The 18,640-nt window shown below is 37.2% G+C and overlaps 1 protein-coding gene across 1 annotated transcript in view; it reads left to right on the top strand.

Moving 5' to 3' along the window:
• Nucleotides 1–18,640, top strand: part of UBTD2 (ubiquitin domain containing 2) — a 58,911-nt gene that overhangs the window by 26,556 nt on the left and 13,715 nt on the right. Inside the window, exon 2 of the mRNA XM_043887673.1 lies at nt 16,722–16,958. Coding sequence (XP_043743608.1) covers nt 16,722–16,958 — 237 coding nt within the window. The remainder of the gene's footprint in view (nt 1–16,721; nt 16,959–18,640) is intronic.

The raw sequence follows: 18,640 nt of genomic DNA, 5'->3' as shown, positions 1-18,640 counted from the left end.
GAAGATCCCCTGGAGAAGGAAATGGCAACCCACTCCAGTATTCTTGCCTGGAGAATCCTATGGATGGAGGAGCCTGGTGGGCTACAGTCCACGGGGTCGCAAAGAGTCTTAATATATTTTCTCATTTTATTTTTGATTTCTTACTTGGTCCATTCGTTGTATAAGAGTGTGTTGTTTAATTTCCATTTACTTGTGGATGTTCCAGTTTTCTTTCTGTTATTAATTCCTCACTTTATTCCATTATGGTCAGAGAAGATATGTTGTATGATTTCATCTAAAGTTTACTGAGACTTGTTTTGTGGCCTAACTTGTTAGTCTGGGTGGAGTGTTCTATATATGTACAAGTGTTGAACAAATTGTGGTTAATCTGTATAGTTGATCCTCTGCATCTGTGACTTCTCCACATCTGTGGTTTCAGCCAGCCTCAGACCATATAGTAGTATTGAAAACCATCTGTGTGTATGTAGACCTGAGCAGTTCAAACCCATGTTATTCAAGGGTCAACTGTCTACCTGTATATTAGGTTTAATTAAGTGGTTTCTATTGTTGTTTAAGTCCTCTGATTCTGTATTCTGTCTAGATATGCTATCCATTATTGAAAATAGACTATTGAAGTTTCTATTATTGTAGAACTATTTCTTGCTTAGTTCTGTCAGTATTTCCTTCATATATTCTAGGGCTCTGTTGTTAGGTGCATATATGTGTTTAATTTGTTAGGTCTTCTCAGTGAATTGACCCATTTATTGGGTCAATTTATGTCCTTTGTCTCTAGTAAAAAGTTTTGTCTTAAAGTCTATTTTGTTTGATATAAATATAGCCATTCCACTTTTGATGACAGCTTGCTTGATACATCTTTTTCATCTTTTTGCTTTCAACTTAAATATGTTTTTTAATCTAAAATGACTCCTTTGTAGATAGCATGTAGTTGGATTGTGTATTTTGGTCCATTCTGCAAATTTTATCACTTTGATTGGAATACTTAATATTTATATTTAATGTAATTGTTAGTAATTTAGGATTTATACCTGCCATTTTGCTGTTTATTGCTATATGTCTTATTCCTTTTTAACTTTCATTCTTCCATTAGTGCCTTCTTTTTTGTCTTAGATATTTTCTAGTGTATCATTTTAATTCTTTTTTCATTTTTTTACTATATATTTTTGAGTCATTTTCCTAATGGTTGCTCTGGGGATTATAATTAATATCTTAATTTATAATATTTCAGTTCTAATTGAAACTAACTTGATTTCAGTAGCATATAAAAATGCTACTTATACAGCTCCATTCCCTCCCTCCCTTCTTTGGACTGTTATTAATATACAAATCACATCTTTAAGCATTGCAGGCTCATCAACACAAATTTTTAATTATTTTTTATGCATTTGTCTTTAAAATCAAATGGGAGGAAGCAGAGTTACAAAGAAATAGTATACATATGCTGCCTTTTACATGGACTTGTGTAATGTTACTGATGGTCTTTATTTCTTAATGTATATTCACATTATTGTCTAGTGTCCTTTATTTAATACCCGAAGACTCCCTATAGAATTTTTTGCAGAGCTGGTGTTGCCAACAAGTCCTTTCAGGTTTTGTTTACCTGGGAATATTTTATTTTCTCTTTAATTTTCAAAGGATATTCTTTTCTGGATATAGAATTCTTGGTTGACACACTCTTCCTTTCATTAGTTTGTCTGTGTTGTCCCACTGCCTTCTGTTCTCCATGTCTTCTGATGGGAAATCAGCTGGTAAACTTTTTGAGGGTGCCTTGTGTATCTTGAGTTGCTTCTGGTTCTTTCAAGATTCTTAATCTTTGACTTTCGACAGCTTGATTATGCTGTGTCTAGGTAGTGATCTCTGAGCTTGTTGAGCCTCTCCCGTGTGTAGATTGGTTTTTCATCGAACAAGTTCTCAGCCATTCCTTCTTTCAGTGCTGTCTCCTTTCTCCCTTCTAGGGCTCTCATTTTGTGTATATTGGTGACCGTGATGTTGCCCACCTGAGGCGCTGTTCATTTTCGTTCATGTTCCTCAGACTAGGTCATCTCAGTTGACCTGTCTTAAAGTTCACTGATTCTTCCTTCTGCCTGTTCAGATATACTATTGAGGCTTTCTAGTGAATTTTTCATTTGTTTTTTCAATTCTATAATTTTAAAAATAATTTCTTTTTATTGGAACATAATTGGAACAATATTGGAACATTGCTTTAGTTCTTTACTAAAGAACTATATTTAAACTATCTGATTTAAAATCTTTGCCTAGTAAGTCCAATGTCTGGGTGTCCTCAGTGACAGTTTCTATTTGCTTTTTTCCCCGTTGTGTGTGGGCCGTACTTTCTTGTTTGTTTGCATGCCTAATAAATTTTGGACATTTACTATTTGGCAACACTGGAAATCAGAGTCTCCCTTCTCCCTTAGGGTTTATTATTGTTGTTGCTTTTTGTTTACTAACTTTTCTGAACTTATTCTGTAAAGTTTATGTTCTCTGTTAGGTGTAGCCACTGAAATGAGCTTAGTGGTGAGCTAATGAGTGCACAGATTTCCTTAATAGTCTAGAACAAGTAAGTCTCTTGTTCTTTGCTAAGTGGCTCTGTGTTCGTATTAGGGCTTACTTTCAAAACTCAGGCAGTTTCCTTAAACTCCTATTTCCCATGTGCTCAAAGCCTCAATATCAGTCAGGAGTGAGAGCTGAGGGCCGTCTCAGACATTTCCTGGACATGTGCTCAGCCCTATATGTACACAGTTATATGCGTGTATGTACCCTTTTAGATTCACAGTAAGATGTCAGTTTTTCTGGACATCTCATTCCCCAGCTTTGATTAGTTTCTTGTTCCAAATTCTTCACTGCCCCATGCAAGTTCACTGTTAGGCAATTGCTGCTGATTGTTTTTGACAAATGCGCCCAGGAAAAGGCTGTTCACACAGGGTTATCGCTTATGTCAGGTCAAATAAGGACAAGAACTTTCAGATAGGCCAAGAAATGACACTTCTCTACCAACGGGGCTTTTAACGCATGCCAACCCTGTTTTGACCCCTCCTGTGGCTGCTGAGCTGGTGGCTTTCATTGTAATTGCTATCTGTTGGTTTTCAAGGCTACCCCTGAGCTGGGGAGAAGGGGGATGGGTAGAGTGCATGCTAAAACACCACATACAGTAGCTGTTTTCCTTGAATAAGAAAGAATAAATGTTCCCTGGATTGTTCCAAGTCTTTGGTTAATTTCCAGAGTACTTAAGTTTGAGTTTTTGCCAATGTTCTCATTGCGTTAATGGAGAAGAAGATTTTTGGAAGTCCTTACTCTGCCTTTTCCGATGATATCACCCATAAGGAGATAGGAATAATAATTTTAAATGTCTTTTATTTTTATCCATGTAGTTATCCATTTCTGGTGCTCTCTGTTCCTTTATGTAGATTCAGGTTTCCATCTGTTATCATGTTATTTCTGCCCAAAGACTTTTTAATGTTTCCTTTAGTACAGGTATGTAGATGATGAATTCTTTGAGCCCTGTTATGACTGTTATGGTCTTTATGTCATCTCTGTGTCTATGATACTTTTGGTTTTGTTGATAGTTGATAATTTTCTTATATTTGTCTGGTTTTGTTATAGGTGCAGTTTAGATCTCATAAATTTGAGTGTGTTCCCTTCTGTTTTTAAAATAAATTATTTATTTTATTTTTGGCTGCTCTGGATATTGGTTACCGGGTGTGGGCTTCTCATTGCAGTGGCTTCTCCTATGGCTGCGCACAGGCCCCAGGCTCCTGAGCTCCAGCAGTTGCAGCGTGCAGACTCAGCGGTTGCAGTGTATGGGCTCTAGGACGCACAGGCTTCAGTAGTTGTGGTACACGGGCTTAGTGTTCCATGGCATGTCAAACCTTCCCAGACCAGGGATCAAACCTGTGTCCCCTGCGTTGGCAAGTGGATTCTCATCCACTGTACCACTAGGGAAATCCTCCTGAGCTCTTTTGTTTTCTGAAAGTTATTTTGAATAATTAGTATTATCTCTTCCTTGTATATTGGTAGAATTCAGTAATGAAACCATTTGAACCTGAAAATTTCTTTGTTGGGGTTTTTTAAAGACAAATAAATGTAGTATCTTTATTATATAGACAATATATAGAGAGCTGATAGGAAAAGGAGTATGTCAAGGCTGTATATTGTCACCCTGCTTATTTAATTTATATGCAGAGTACATCAGGAAAAACACTGGGCTGGAGGAAGCACAAGCTGGAATCAAGATTGCTGGGAGAAATATCAATAACCTCAGATATGCAGATGACACCACCCTTAAGGCAGAAAGTGAAGAGGAACTAAAAAGCCTCTTGATGAAAGTGAAAGAGGAGAGTGAAAAAGTTGGCTTAAATCTCAACATTTAGAAAACTAAGATCATGGCATCCGGTCCTATCACATCATGGGAAATAGATGGGGAAAGAGTGGAAACAGTGGCTAATTTTATTTTTCTGGGCTCCAAAATCACTGTGGATGGTGATTGAGCCATGAAATTAAAAGATGCTTACTCCTTGGAAGGAAAGTTATGACCAACCTAAACAGCATATTAAAAAGCAGAGACATTACTTTGTCCACAAAGGTCCGTCTAGTCAAGGCTATGGTTTTTCCAGTGGTCATGTATGGATGTGAGAGTTGGATTGTAAAGAAAGCTGAGCGCCGAAGAATTGATGCTTTTGAACTGTGGTGTTGGAGAAGACTCTTGAGAGTCCCTTGGACTGCAAGGAGATCCAACCAGTCCATCCTAAAGGAGATCAGTCCTGGGTGTTCATTGGAAGGACTGATGTTGAAGCTGAAACTCCAATACTTTGGCCACCTGATGTGGAGAGCTGACTCATTGGAAAAGACCCTGATTATGGGAAAGATTGAGGGCCGTAGGAGAAGGGGAAGACAGAGGATGAGATGGTTGGATGGCATCACTGACTCAATGGACATGGGTTAGGGTGGACTCCGGGAGTTGGTGATGGATAGGAGGCCTGGTGTGCTGCGGTTCATGGGGTCGCAAAGAGTCGGACATGACTGAGTGACTGAACTGAACTGAACTGAACCAAGTTATCCTTTTCTTCATGAATGGATATTCCTTTATTATCCCTTTAATGTCTGCTGAGTCTCTAGTGATATGACCTCTTTCATTCCTGATGTTGGTCTTCTTTTTTTCTTGATCAGCCTAAGAGGTTTGTCAGTTTAATATTTTTAAAGAACCAGATTTTGCTTTTATGATTTTCTTTATTTTCTGTTTTCAGTTTCTTTGGTTTCTGCTTTTTATTTTTTTCTTTCTTAAAGTTAGTTTAATTTGTTCTTTTTATTTTTTTTTTCTTTTAGTTTTTGTTGTTCTTTTAGTCTTAAGGTGGAAGCCTGCTTCATTGATTTGAGACTTTTCTAATAGAAACATGTTAATGCTCTTAAGTTTTCGTCGAAGCAGTATGTTTTAGCAGCATCGTAAAGTTTTGATGTATTTTCATTTTCACTCTGTTGAAATTATTTTCTAATTTCCCTTTGACTCATGACTTATGTGTATCATTTAATTTCTAGTTAGTTGGGGATTTTTCCAGCTATCTTCATGTTACTGATTTCTAATTTAATTTCATTGCAGTTATAGAAAACACTTTGTATGACTTCTGCTCTTTTAAGCTTTGTGTGTTCTGTGTTGGTGAATGGTCTGTATATGTGCTTGACAAGAATGTATGTTCTCTCTTTGTTGGGTGGGACGTCCTACAATGTCATTTAAGTCCAGTTTGTTGGTAATGTTTAGGTCTCCCGTGTTCTTACTGATTTTCTGGCTCCTTGGTCTATCTGTTACTAATAGAAAACTGTTAATGTGTTTAAGTGTGATTGTAGTATGATCTGTCTCCTTTAATTCAGTTTTTTCTTCATGTACTTTGAAGTCCTGTTGTTAGGTACATACACATTTATTGCTGTATTTTCCTGGTAAATTGACTCTCATTATTATTTAATGTTCTTTTAAATATTATTGCTCAGTTATTAACTTTTTGTCCTAAATAAGCACTAACCCATAGATGAAAATTTAAGAAAATAACTGTTCAGTACTTCTGTTGCTTTTGAGTTTTGTAGATGGTCCCAGCCAGGTTCGGTGCTCAAGGATAGTCATTGGAATCAGAACATGGGAATGTATAAGAGGACTAGGCCTGTATCTGAAAGCCTTACCTAAGTAGAACTCTGAAACTGGGGTGCAAGAATTCAGCTTTGAGGAGCAAGAATTCAGCTTCTGAATTATATACTTAATATCTTAAACATATAATTCCTGTATCTTTTATTAAAATAAAATATGGGGAACTTCAACAGTTGTGTGAACATAATGAGGAGTATCCAAAAGGTGTGATATCAGGCTGAGAACTGAAGTGCCTGATATAGTGCATTCATGTCTTTCTGTTTTTCAGGGTTTGTGTTTTGTCCCCTGAATTTTTATTGTGAATATATTCAAACATGAAAAAATAGTATAATGAATGCACATATACTCCCCATGTAAATTTAGTGCTTCTTGCTATATACACATTTTTCTGTTTTGTATGTGTGTATACATGTGTGTATATGTATAGACATGCACACCCTCCATTTTAATAGCTGAACCAGTTGAAAGTTGTAGGCATCGTAACACTTTTAACACTTCTGAAAACTTCAGCATACCTCTACTTTATGAATAAGACTATTTTCCTGTGTCATTATAATATTATTATCATTCCTAAGAAAATTTGAAAGTAATTTCTTAATGACATCTATTATCTAGCCTTATTTAGATTTATCTAGTTGTCCCATATTGTCTTTTATAGCTTTTTTCCATACTAGGTTCCAACCAAACTTCATATTTTGTCTCATTTGGTGTAGACCAGTGGTTCTCAACAGGGACAGTTTTACCCTCCAGGAAATGTTTGGCAGTGTCTGAAGATGTTTTAACTTACTGTGTTAGTCTTTACATTTCCTATAAATGAGAAGTTAGTTTAGAAGTTTAATTAGATTCAAGTTATACATTTTGGAAAAGAATCCTTCATCTTTGTATACTTCATATTGCAGCATCTCAGAAAGCTAGTTAAGTTTGGTCACTTGGTTAAGGTAATGAACGTCAGGTATCTACTGTCTGATTTCTTTTTAGCAGTTCACAATATTGGTGATGGTCCTCTCACACCTTGTATATCCTGCCATGATGATGTAGCATATTTAGTAATAATCCTTACCTGATGTAAAGAATGATTCTTTTAAATATGTCATTCTTTTCTTTATTACCAGCATTCTTCAGTAAGAAAGAGCCTTTCTCCTATTATTTTTCCCTTTTTGTGTTAGTATTTTTCTCTTTTTCTGTTATTTTTCCCTTTTAGTATTAGTATTAGAATTTTTATTTATTCAATATTTTAAAAATTATTTAATTTTTGGGCTGTGTCAAAAAAAATGCAAGATCTTAGTTCCCCAACTAGGGATTGAACCTGTGTCCTCCAGTGGAAGTGGGGGCAGGGGGATGGGTCTTAACCACTAGACCGCCAGGGAAGTCCCTGATTTAGTATTTTAAAGTCTATTTCAGTCATTCTGAAAACTATTTAGTTTTTTTTTGCCTGCACTGGGTCTTTATGTGGCATTCATTGTGGCATTCACCAGGTCTGATTGTGGCATTGTGGTCTTCATTGTGGCATCTGTCTTAGTTGTGGAATGTGAAACTCTTAGTTGCGGCATGTAGGATCTAGTTCCCTGACCAGGGATCGAATCTGGGCCCTCTGCATTGGGAGTGCAGTCTTAGCCTCTGGATCACCAGGGAAGTCCTGCAGTCATTATTCTTGATGCTCCAAAACTGATGCAGATGTTGTCTCCTTGAGACCCTCTCCTCTGTGCCTTTGACATGATCTCATTAATATACTAGTTTTTTTAGTACTTTCTTGCCTTCTTAACAGCCAGCTGTCCCAGTTTTGCTTTAAATTTTCCCAGCTCTGGCCATGGAACTAGCCATTTCTCTAAATAGCCCTAGGGCCTTTTTAGTGGGGAATGGTGTTTAAAACTAAGATCTGGGAGCTAGGTATGCTCATTGCTACTGGGTTGTCATTGTTTTTAAGTCCCTTTAGTCAACAGAACTATAAAATACTTTTTATTGTTAAATTATAAGTTCTTATTGGTATTTCCAATTCAAAATTAACTTTTTTTCTTTTTATTTTGTATTTTATTTTCTCTTTAATAAAAAATCTTGCTTTCTATTGATAATAATATTGTTCCTTACTTGCTTCATCCTACAGTAAACATCATATGTTTTAGAATTATAGTAATTGGTATTCTTCATTAAGTCTTAGTTTATTTTAGTCTCTAGAATAAAGTTTAAGATGTCTTGGGGATTCTCTGGTGGTCCAAGAACTGGGACTCTGGGCTTTCCCTGACATGGGCCAGTCCTTGGTCGGGAAACTAAGACTCCACAAGCTGCATGGCATGACACCCCCCAAAAGGTTTAAGACGTCTTTGTGGTGTGTCTTTGGTTCCTTAGGATTTGTCCCACCAAAGATGTATGGTCAGGGTGTCATGTTCAAAATTAGCTTGAAATCACTGTATTCTTTGTATGGTACTTTAAACACATGATACAGTTAGATTAATTTCTCTGTTCAGTGTTTGGGTTTGCTGCTGCTATTTTTGGTTTGCTTTTTGTTTTGTGAATGTAACATACTTACAATTTTTCAAAAGTCAATCTACACAGAGTCTTGCTCTTATCTCTGTTGCTTCTGCCCTGTAGCTCCATGGCCGTTTTTGTTAGTTTCCGGCTTATCCTTTCAGTGTGTGTGATTTTTTGGTTTGTTTTATACACACACACACACATGTATTTTCTAAACAAAATGTGTATATGTACTGTTCTGTGTCTTGCCTTTTCTTATATATTCTAGAGATCTCTCCATTTGAGTGCATAGGGCTTCTCCTCTTTCTGTACAGTTGCATTGTACTTCATTGTGTGGGTGTATGATAGTACATCCGTTAGGTTGTTTCTGATACAAATAAGCCTGTAGGAAATAACCTTTTATGTTTCATATTGATGGAAGTATATCTTGAAAGTAGAATCCTAAAACCAGGGTTGCTGGCTCAATGAGTGAATGAATAAGTGATTTTGTTAGATGTTGTCAGAGTCCCCCTCCATCTAGGAATCCTTTAGGTGATAATCCTATGGGATCTTAGACTCTTAGCATGTGTAGAAGCATATCTATTTCTGCACAACTCAGTAGCATAATGTGTTGTCAGATTCCTGATTATTTCCTAAGAGCCAGAGAAATAATTCTAGCATAGTTTTCACTTTGCTTTCTCTTATATCTGACGCTTGGGGGGCTTCCCTGGTAGCTCAGCTAGTAAAGAATCTGTCTGCAATGCAAGAGATCCTGGTTCGATTCCTGGGTCAGGAAGATCCCCTGGAGAAGGGATAGGCTACCCACTCCAGTATTCTTGGGCTTCCCTGGTGGTAAAGTCTGCCCACAGTTCAGGAGCCCTGGGTTCAAGCCCTGGGTTGGGGAGATCCCCTGGAGGAGGGTATGGCAACCCACTCCAGTATTCTTGCCTGGAGAATCCCATGGACAGAGGAGCCTGGCGGGCTCTAGTCCATGGGATCGCAAAGAGTTGGACTCGACTGAGCGGCTAAGCACACAGCATAACTGAGGTTAGAAATTTTTTCATATGTCATTTCCTATTTTCCTTTCAAATATAAGGTCACATCTGTTGCCCATTTTTCTGTCACAGAGTTTCCCCTTTTTCCCTTCATTTTTAAGAGTTTTAACTATGAGGAGAATCAGCCTTTTGTGACAGAAAGTTGCAGATATTTTCTCTAGGCTTGTCATTTGTGTATTGACTCTTCCTGCCCCCATGCAAAAATTTATATAAGATTAAATTTATCGGTCTTTTTTCATTTCTTTTGGAAAGCATTCACTATTCCTAGGTTATAGAGAAACTTATCTGTATTTTCTTCTACTACTTGTATTAATTTTTACATGTAGACCTTTTACATGTAGATTCCTGTGGAGTTTATTTTGGTGTGCAATTTAAATTATTGACCCAATTTTATCTTTTTGTAAATAGTTGTCCAGCTCTGACACTATTTCTTAAAATTCCCATTTTTCTCCAATGGTTTAAGATAAAATATTTATCATGTAGTAAATATCCATTGCATACATGGTTTTTTTGAACTTTATTCTGTTCCGTTGATCTAAATAGTCATGTGCTTTACATGCTTCTAATTGTAATGCTTTTATAGTGTGCTTTATATTTACAGGACTAGCTCACTTATGTTTATTTTTCAGGATTCTTTTAACTGTTCCTCCTTGTTTGTTTTTCCATATGTATTTTAGAATCAATTCATCTAGCATCAGAAAAAGTTTTTTAAAAAATATTTTCACTGGAATTGTATTAAATGTGGATATTAACTTTAGAAGAATTGATATCTTTATAATGTTGATGTCCAAGTACAAGAGATTGTTTTCATTGTTTCGAGTCTACTTTTATCTTTCAGTAGTTTTAAAAGTTTTCCTGAGGTGTTGCATTCCAAGTATTATATCTTTTATGTTTCTGTTATAAACAAGACCTTTTCATCCATTGCATCTCCTAGCTGGACATTTTATGTATATAAGAAGGCCTGCATTTTATGTCCTGCTACCATGTTAATTTCTATTTCATTTTAGCACCAACTTGCTCGTATTTTCCAGTCATACCATCATATCATCTGCAGTTAGAGATGGTTCTCTTCCATTCTGGCCCTGACGCTTCTGACTGGTTTACTTTGCCCGATTGTGCTGGCCAGCACGTCAATGCAGTGTTAGATGGTAGTGGGCATCGTGTGTGCTCCCCTCCCCCAAGCTGTCCATGAAGTGAGGGGAGAGAAGGCCCCTGCCTTCCGAAGAGTGTAATGCTGGATGAGGCCACCCCCCTCCCCAAGTAGAATGAACCATCTGAAAGTTTCAGTAGTATGTAGAAGGTGCAGTGTGCTGGTGTTAGGTGAGCATATCCTTTCCCCAACTTTGTGTAATGTTGCCCTCTTTTAAAGGGCTGTGTGTGTGAGAGGGAGAGATTTAATTGTATGCTTTTACAACATCTTTAATGATTCATTTAAAAAGTCCTTGGGTCTAATGCAACCACAAGGGCCTTTTTAGAGAGGTTGTGAGAAGAGTTGGAGACAAAGAGAGACTGGAAGATGTTATGTTGATGGAGAAAGAGACCACGAGCCATTGAATGTGGTGGCTTGAAAAAACTGGGAAAGATGAGTGAATGATCTCTACTCAAGACTTTCAGGAAGAACACAGCTCTGGCACCATATTAATTTTAGCTTGTAAGACCCATTCATGGTTTTGATCCATAGAACTGTAAGTAATAAATTTGTCTTGTTTTAAAAAAAAAGAAAAAATAAAAAGTCCTTGAAACATTATGTTGCGGTTAGGCTTTCCTGTGGGCTCCCCGGTGGCTCTCTGGTAAAGAATCTGCCTGCAATGCGAACGACCTGGGTTCCATCCCTGGGTTGGGAAGATCCCCTGGAGAAGGGAAAGGCTGCCCACTCCAGGATTCTGGCCTGGAGAACTCCATGGACCATGGGGTCGCAAAGAGTCGGACACGACTGAGCAGCTTTCACTACACTAGACTTTCCTGTTGCCTATTTGTATGCTCAGGCTATTATTGTAAGTAGACTTACACTCTGAGAAACAGTGCAGAGAAGTCTATATGATTGATAGACTTTTCTATTTTTTGATTGATAAATCAAAAATTATGTTGATTTTTCCCCCCTCAATAAAGGTAGCTCAAACATTAGAAATTATCATATATGCTTTTAAAATTATGCTCCAGATGCTTAATTTTTATAAACTTTAGGATAGAAACATACTCAAAGTTCTCATTTGTATTTATTGTAAAATTGCAACATAGAAAGTGGTGTATCTGACTTACTTAAGTATGCATACATGTGATCTTTGGTGCCTGATCTTGTATAGATGCTGAGTCCTTTGTAAATTGAAACTGACAGACCAGCAAACCGTGCTGCCTCTTCCCCTGTGGGATTCTCCTTTGGAGAGCTGGAGTTTCTTGGTTAGCTTTTCCTTTGTCCTACCAGAGCCATTTCATTGGTCATAGTGAAGCTTGGAAAAGATGGATGCACGGTACTAGAAAAACAACTTGACACATGCTTTATTTTGAGTGAACCTTCATAATTGATTTGGTACTTCTGTAAAAGCAAGCATACTCGTCAGCTCTGGTAAGACATGGGGTGCTGTAATGAAAAGAGAGCTCTGGCCTTTGAATCTAGTCATCTGGATTCTAGTCTTAGCTCTTTTTGACTCTCAGCAGTGTTATTTATCCTTGTTAGGTTTTCTGTCAAATATTAATAGTAACCTTGACTTACACCATCTGAGATCTCTTCCACCTCTAAATCCTCAAGACAGTAGAGCAGATATGGGTATGATGTTGACTATTGGCATGTTGATGCTCTTATTTTAGGCATTTTAAGCCCCATATCCCTATTTTTATTTTAGCAGTTAGTTGCTTTAGGGAATATATGTGTGTGTATGTGTATATATAGAGTATTCTAAATTTAAATGAAAATAAAATATTTTACAACTGTCCTCTTAGGCTAGCACAGTCTGTTACAGAAGGGTCTGTAGGATCTATTCTTAATTTTTGAAGTGAGGGGAAAATTTCCTTTTCATTTTCATGATGTTAAGACTCTAATCAATCTAAAATAGGTACATTATCCTAATTGTATTCCATGCTGCTTTAAAGTTTTCAGAATTCTTTTAAGCAACATTTTTCCCTTTGATGGTGATCTTTTTAAATATTCAGTTTTTTTCCTTCAGGCTGTTGTGCTAGGAAAACTGATTCTTTAAGTTTATAGTCTCTTAAAGCTATTATTTCTTGAGTCGTATCTTGATACCTACAGTATCTGTGCTTTATGGCCTCTCCTTCCTTTATTTGAAGAGTCCCAATATTAAATCAGTTTTCAGAGAGGAACCAAAAGCAGGCAGACAATTATAAACATATTTCACTCTGGATGTCATTGTTTTTTGCCAATAAAGTGTGCAAATGAGTTGCAAAATGCATTCAGTTGTGGGGTAGAAATATTTAAGATTATATTGCTATTTATCTCTGAGAAGCAAATCTTTCTTGGGTTTTTTACATGTTAGATCTATTTATTTGTCACATTGTGGGAAGAAATGTTGAAAGGTTGCAAGGAAAGATAAGGAGTAGTAGATGAACGTGGTCAAGAGGCTGCTGAGAAAGTGAGTTTTGAAAGTAAATGTGCAATGATAGGGAAAAAAGGATGTTTCCTAAAATAACCTAGATTTTTAAAAAATTAGATTTCTTTATTAATCTTTGGTATCTTGTATGTTAAACCATGGGATTACATAAACTTAGTATCATTGGTTGCCTACAATTTAAAGGTTTAGAAACCAAGATTTGGGGAATAAGTTGTTTCCTGTCTCTAAATGTATTGTTGGAGCGTATTACTTAGTTCTAGATACTGTAATTGATACTGAGCATCTCTCTTGGCATCAGGAATTTGAAGTTGTGGGAAACAAGGTAAATATGAAAGGTTCAGAGTACAAAATATAATCTAATTGAATATATATATTTTATGTCTTATTTCTTAATAATTGAAAATGGTTGACTTGGTGTAAACATAGTTACTTAGTTGCTGTGTCTGTGTTATAAGTGGACAGGCAGATAGGCAGATATCCTTTATTACTTATGTTTGAGATATAGGAAAAGCAGAGACCTAGATGGAAATAAAAGTAAACTTTACTTATATGTCACAAGCATTTATTTTCTCTGATTTACTTTTGCCTAAAGTAATTACTTTTAAACTGTTGACAGCATAGATTTGAAAATGCATTTACAACAGTGATTATCCCTAAGCAGCATAATGTATCATCTGTCCTTTTTATTTGACTTTATTCATATGTCTTCTATAGATAGGGGGAGGTAAAATAAAGCCCTATATTTGTAAGGAAGGCATTTTACTTTCTTTTGGCAAACTCTTTTCCTCCTTTATTACAAGATAGTTTTTCTGTTGAGTTCTTCTCTTTGAGGGCCTTTTCATTTCCTTCGTTTAAGTACTGAGATTGTGGAGGTTTTTTGTTTTACCTTTGCCTTGCTATTCTCTCACAGTGATAAGAATTATACCAACTTTCCCTCTGGTACATTTAATATATATGATATTAGAGAGTTCTCTGGAACTACTCATGTAGACATGAAATTTTACTCGAATAAGTATTTATTTGAGCATTGAGTTAGATGTCTATGATGCCCTGTCTTCCACTCTCTGCTCAGTAAACTAATAGTGTTGTCTCTAAACTGTTTCTGACTCATCTAAAGGTTAATGTAGCAGAAAATAAAATTTATCTTCAATTTTACCTTGTTGGTGGAATCATTCGGGGGTTGAATGTAATTATCTGACATATTCTGAACACCTTTTGGGGAATAGTGCTTAATCTATATTTATTATTGAGAAGATACAGGGAAAAGTCAATAGTATAGATTATGTTTCTCACATTTGAACCTGATATGAACACCTGATATAACATATATAGTGTTATCCTTAGTGGACACTCAGTAAATACTCATTCATTAAGTAAGGAAATGGGTTCTGTATTCAGCTCTGCCACTTAATAGACAGTTTTCCTTCTTCTGTATACACTCTTTTAGAACTCAACTGGTTTGCATCTCACTAAGACAAATTAGAGGGCCAAATAATACAATGGGTCAAAATACTGAGTGTTTTCATATATATGGAACCTAAAGAGATAGCACTGATGAATTTACTCTCAGGGCGGCAAAGGAAAAACAGACATCGAGAACAGACCTATAGACATGGGGGTAGAAGAGGAGGGAGAAGGGGAGATGAATGGAGAGTTAACATAGAAATTTACAATACCGCATGTACAACAGATAGCCGGTGGGGATTTGCTGCCTGACTCAGGGAAGTCAAGCAGGGCCTCTGTGACAGGGTGGGGTGGGGAGGGAGGGGGCATGGGAGTACCTATGGCTGATTCTTGTTGATGTATGACAGGAAACCACAACATTCTGTAAAGCAATTAAGCTTCAATTAAAAAATTAAAAACGAAAACACTGAGTGTTTTAAAGAAAAACAGCTGGCACTGGCATGGTGTGCTACTCCGAAGTGGGGAGGACGAGACCTGATACAGAGATGCTGCTTTGGGATAAAATGGCTAGATTGGGTGAAGAGAGATCATGATTTAATCCAAGTGTCAAACCAGAGACATTTTGCAGCAAGAAATGGTTCTGTCATCTGGGAATATAGACTGGTATAGGACGTAGAGATTGCCTAGGGGCTAGAGTCATTTTATTTCTTTTATGAATAACCCAAATATCATTTGGCCCTGGGCCAGTGAGGGAGTGGTTAATTTCTGGGATTCTTTAGAATCATTTTGAGAGTAATTTCTTTTAATTATTAGTCTTCCTGTAATTAAATATAGAACATCGAATTTTGACATACACCCTCTGCTTCCTACCCACTCTGTCATTTATTTCAAACCCACTCTTACCCAATACTCCATGGAGCCTCAGCTTTCTTTTTACCCGCTCTTCCGTCTGTTTAAGAACTCACCTATGGCACTGTGTAAGATAAGTGTCTCTGTATGTCAGTTTGCGACCAGTGATCATATGCCAGGTAAGTGTCTGGGTGTAAAGAAGCTGCTTCAGACTCACTCTAGCATTACGGTAGCACTGCTGCTTTTCTCTAAGGAGCCATGCTGCCCCTGAGAGCAAAAAAAGGAGTGGACTCTCACCCTCTTTTTTCTTCTCCTCTTGAACTGAAACTGGAGTGTTGTAGTTCTCCTTGTAGTTGGAAGTTTCTCCCTTGACGCAGTATCAAGGGTCGCTGGTTCAGTTCTCGTCCCTCCAGAAAGTAAAGCACTACCCACCTCTCTCCCTCATCCCTTTCTAAATCAGCTTCAGTATTTGAGTTACAGAGGAAGGTGTTCACAGTTCCTAGACTCAAGTCCAGAACAGGTTGCTAGAGGAAGCTTTTCTGGGGTCAGGTGTCCTTGTGGGCCTCATGGTCCGGCTGCTCTTCCCTGGACACCATAGAGCAGTCTCTCCGTCTGCGAGATCTCTCAGTTCCTGCTCTTGGGCCTCATGTGGCCCTGAGATTCAGGCCACTGCAGTCATTTGGCTTCTCCTAGAATCTCACCCTCTTTCATGGCATCCTTCAACTGTTTATTTTTCTATTTTAACTTTTAAATGTTTTTTGGTACACCACGTCTTAGTCGCTGCACACGGGGTCTTTTAAGTTGCCACATGCAGTATCTTTAGTTGCAACATGTGAACTTAGTTGGAGCATGCAGGATCTAGTTCCCTGACCAGGGATCGAACCCAGGTCCCGTGCATTGGGAGCATGGAGTCTTAGCCACTGAACCACCAGGCAAGTCCCTCCTTTGACTCTTTTCAAATCCTGCCACTACTGACTGATGGAACACTTAACTACTGTTTCTCTAGGTAATTGTAAAAATCCTCCTTTGCAGGAGACAGACTGAATGAAAAAGAGGTGCTAACTTGCCCTGGAAGATTTGAGTAGAACCACCTAATGTCTCCGTTTGCTCTTGTAGATCTAAAATAAAATAGGTTAGAGGAATTTCAGAATGTAAGAATTAGCCAGTAGGCCAGCTTCTAGCTATAATTTTGATGAAAGAATCAAAGAAGAATGACCAGATAACTATTAATACATCTTTTATAAATGTTGGTTTTGATGTCAGCCTTTTATTTTTCTTCAGTTGCTTTAGGTCGTAACCAGCCTTTGAAAAAGGAGAAACCTAAATGGAAAAGCGATTATCCCATGACAGATGGACAGCTGCGCAGCAAGAGAGATGAATTTTGGGATACCGCACCAGCTTTTGAAGGCCGTAAAGAGATTTGGGATGCCTTGAAGGCTGCAGCACATGCTTTTGAAAGCAATGATCATGAACTGGCACAAGCAATCATTGATGGTGCAAACATAACGTTACCACATGGTAGGTTTGGTTATCTTCCAGAACAAAGTGGAACATCATCAACTCCTTTCTAATGGCAAGAAACCAAATAGGAAGTGTTCATTTTCCTACTATGCATTATTCTAGCTGTTTTTTCCTTCAGTATAGTGAAGAGGAGCATTCCTCTTTGCTTCTTTTATCTGGAGATAGGTTTACTGTGTGTGTGTTTTGGTCTCAAGAAAGAGAACACTCAATAAACCTGTATTTTCTTTTTTATATATATTTATTATTTATTTATTTAGCAGCACTTAGCTGTGGCATGCAGAATCTTTTAGTTGTGGCATGTGGGATCTAGTTCCCTGACCAGGGATAGAACCCGGGCCCCCTGCATTGGGAGCATGGAGTCTTAGCCACTGGAAAATACAGGGAAGTCCCTAAACGTGTATTTTCTAACTTCCATATAATCTAGTTCTCCATCAAGGTTTGCCCCTGCCCCAGTCTTCTAGAGCTTCTACTTCACTGATTTCCTGCTTGCACTAGAGTAGTCTCAGATTAGATCTCAGAAGCTATAGAGAGTCAGTGAACTCACCTTTAGTCATTATCCTTCTTCGTCAAGGCCTGTTTTCAGCATAATGAACAAACCTAAACTTGGAAGTGAGTCTTACATATTTTTAAGGACAGTTCTATGATTGAATCCCTGAGCATTATTAGAAACCTGTCTCCTTTGTTTAGGAATGTGACTCTGAGAACCACTGTAAGCTTTGAATGTTTCCAGGAACACATATATCCTGGACACAGGCATATCTTCATGTTTAGTCTCCTGGATTAGAAACAAATTTCATGCTATACTAAGATTTAGATGTTAATTTTATATTAGAATTTTGTTCTGTTGTTTACTGTATTTATAAATTTTTCTCTTCACTTTTTCAAGTTAATATTTTTCTAAGTTGTCTCTTTTGCTCCTATATAATCCTTTGTGTAGCTTTCTATTTCTTTTTGTTGTTGTTGTTATACTTTTATTGGTTGTTTCTTTTTCAGTATCCTATTTTTTCTCCCCCTGCTCACCTCCCCAGGAATCTTTAGTAAATTTAAAGATTCATACGATCTGAAGAGAAACACAACGATGGATCAGTATCTTCCCTTATTTGTCTACGTTTTGAAAGGAGCACTGCTTTCCGCTGTTTAACTCCCTGCTTTATGTCCTTTGCTGCTGCTGCTAAGTCCCTTTAGTTGTGTCCTTTGATTCTTTGTCAAGTAAAGGATGTTCAGCTTAGTAGCCTTCCCAGTTTTCCAAATCTCCATTAATTTTTTGAATTAACTGCATGTCTAAGAAACTTTTAAAAAATATATATTCCATAGCTATCTTCTTGTTTTATTAATGAAAGCTTATTAGCATGGTCTTGGGTTAGTAACATTGGCACCCACTATATATAGATCACTTTTTCTACACAGGTATAAAAATGATCCCTTCTACTTTTGAAAAATTTATAATGGAATGCTGTTTCAGTATGACTCTTTAGTTGGTATTTTCATGGATAATCTCTGAATTCTTTACCTCTTACGTGACTGCAGTAGACATCATTTTGCTACATTACTTTTTTTAGTTCTATAATTTGTCTTCAGATACTATCTTTATATAATATAAAGGGAAAGGCTTTCCTTTATAAGTAGTTTTATCATCCTTCTCTTTTTAACGCTTGTGAGTGAGGGGGTGAAAGCCGCTC

This window comes from Cervus elaphus, chromosome 25, assembly GCF_910594005.1.
Source record: "Cervus elaphus chromosome 25, mCerEla1.1, whole genome shotgun sequence".
In the NCBI taxonomy this organism is placed as follows: Eukaryota; Metazoa; Chordata; class Mammalia; order Artiodactyla; family Cervidae; genus Cervus; species Cervus elaphus.
This window is presented reverse-complemented; position numbering and strand designations above follow the sequence as displayed.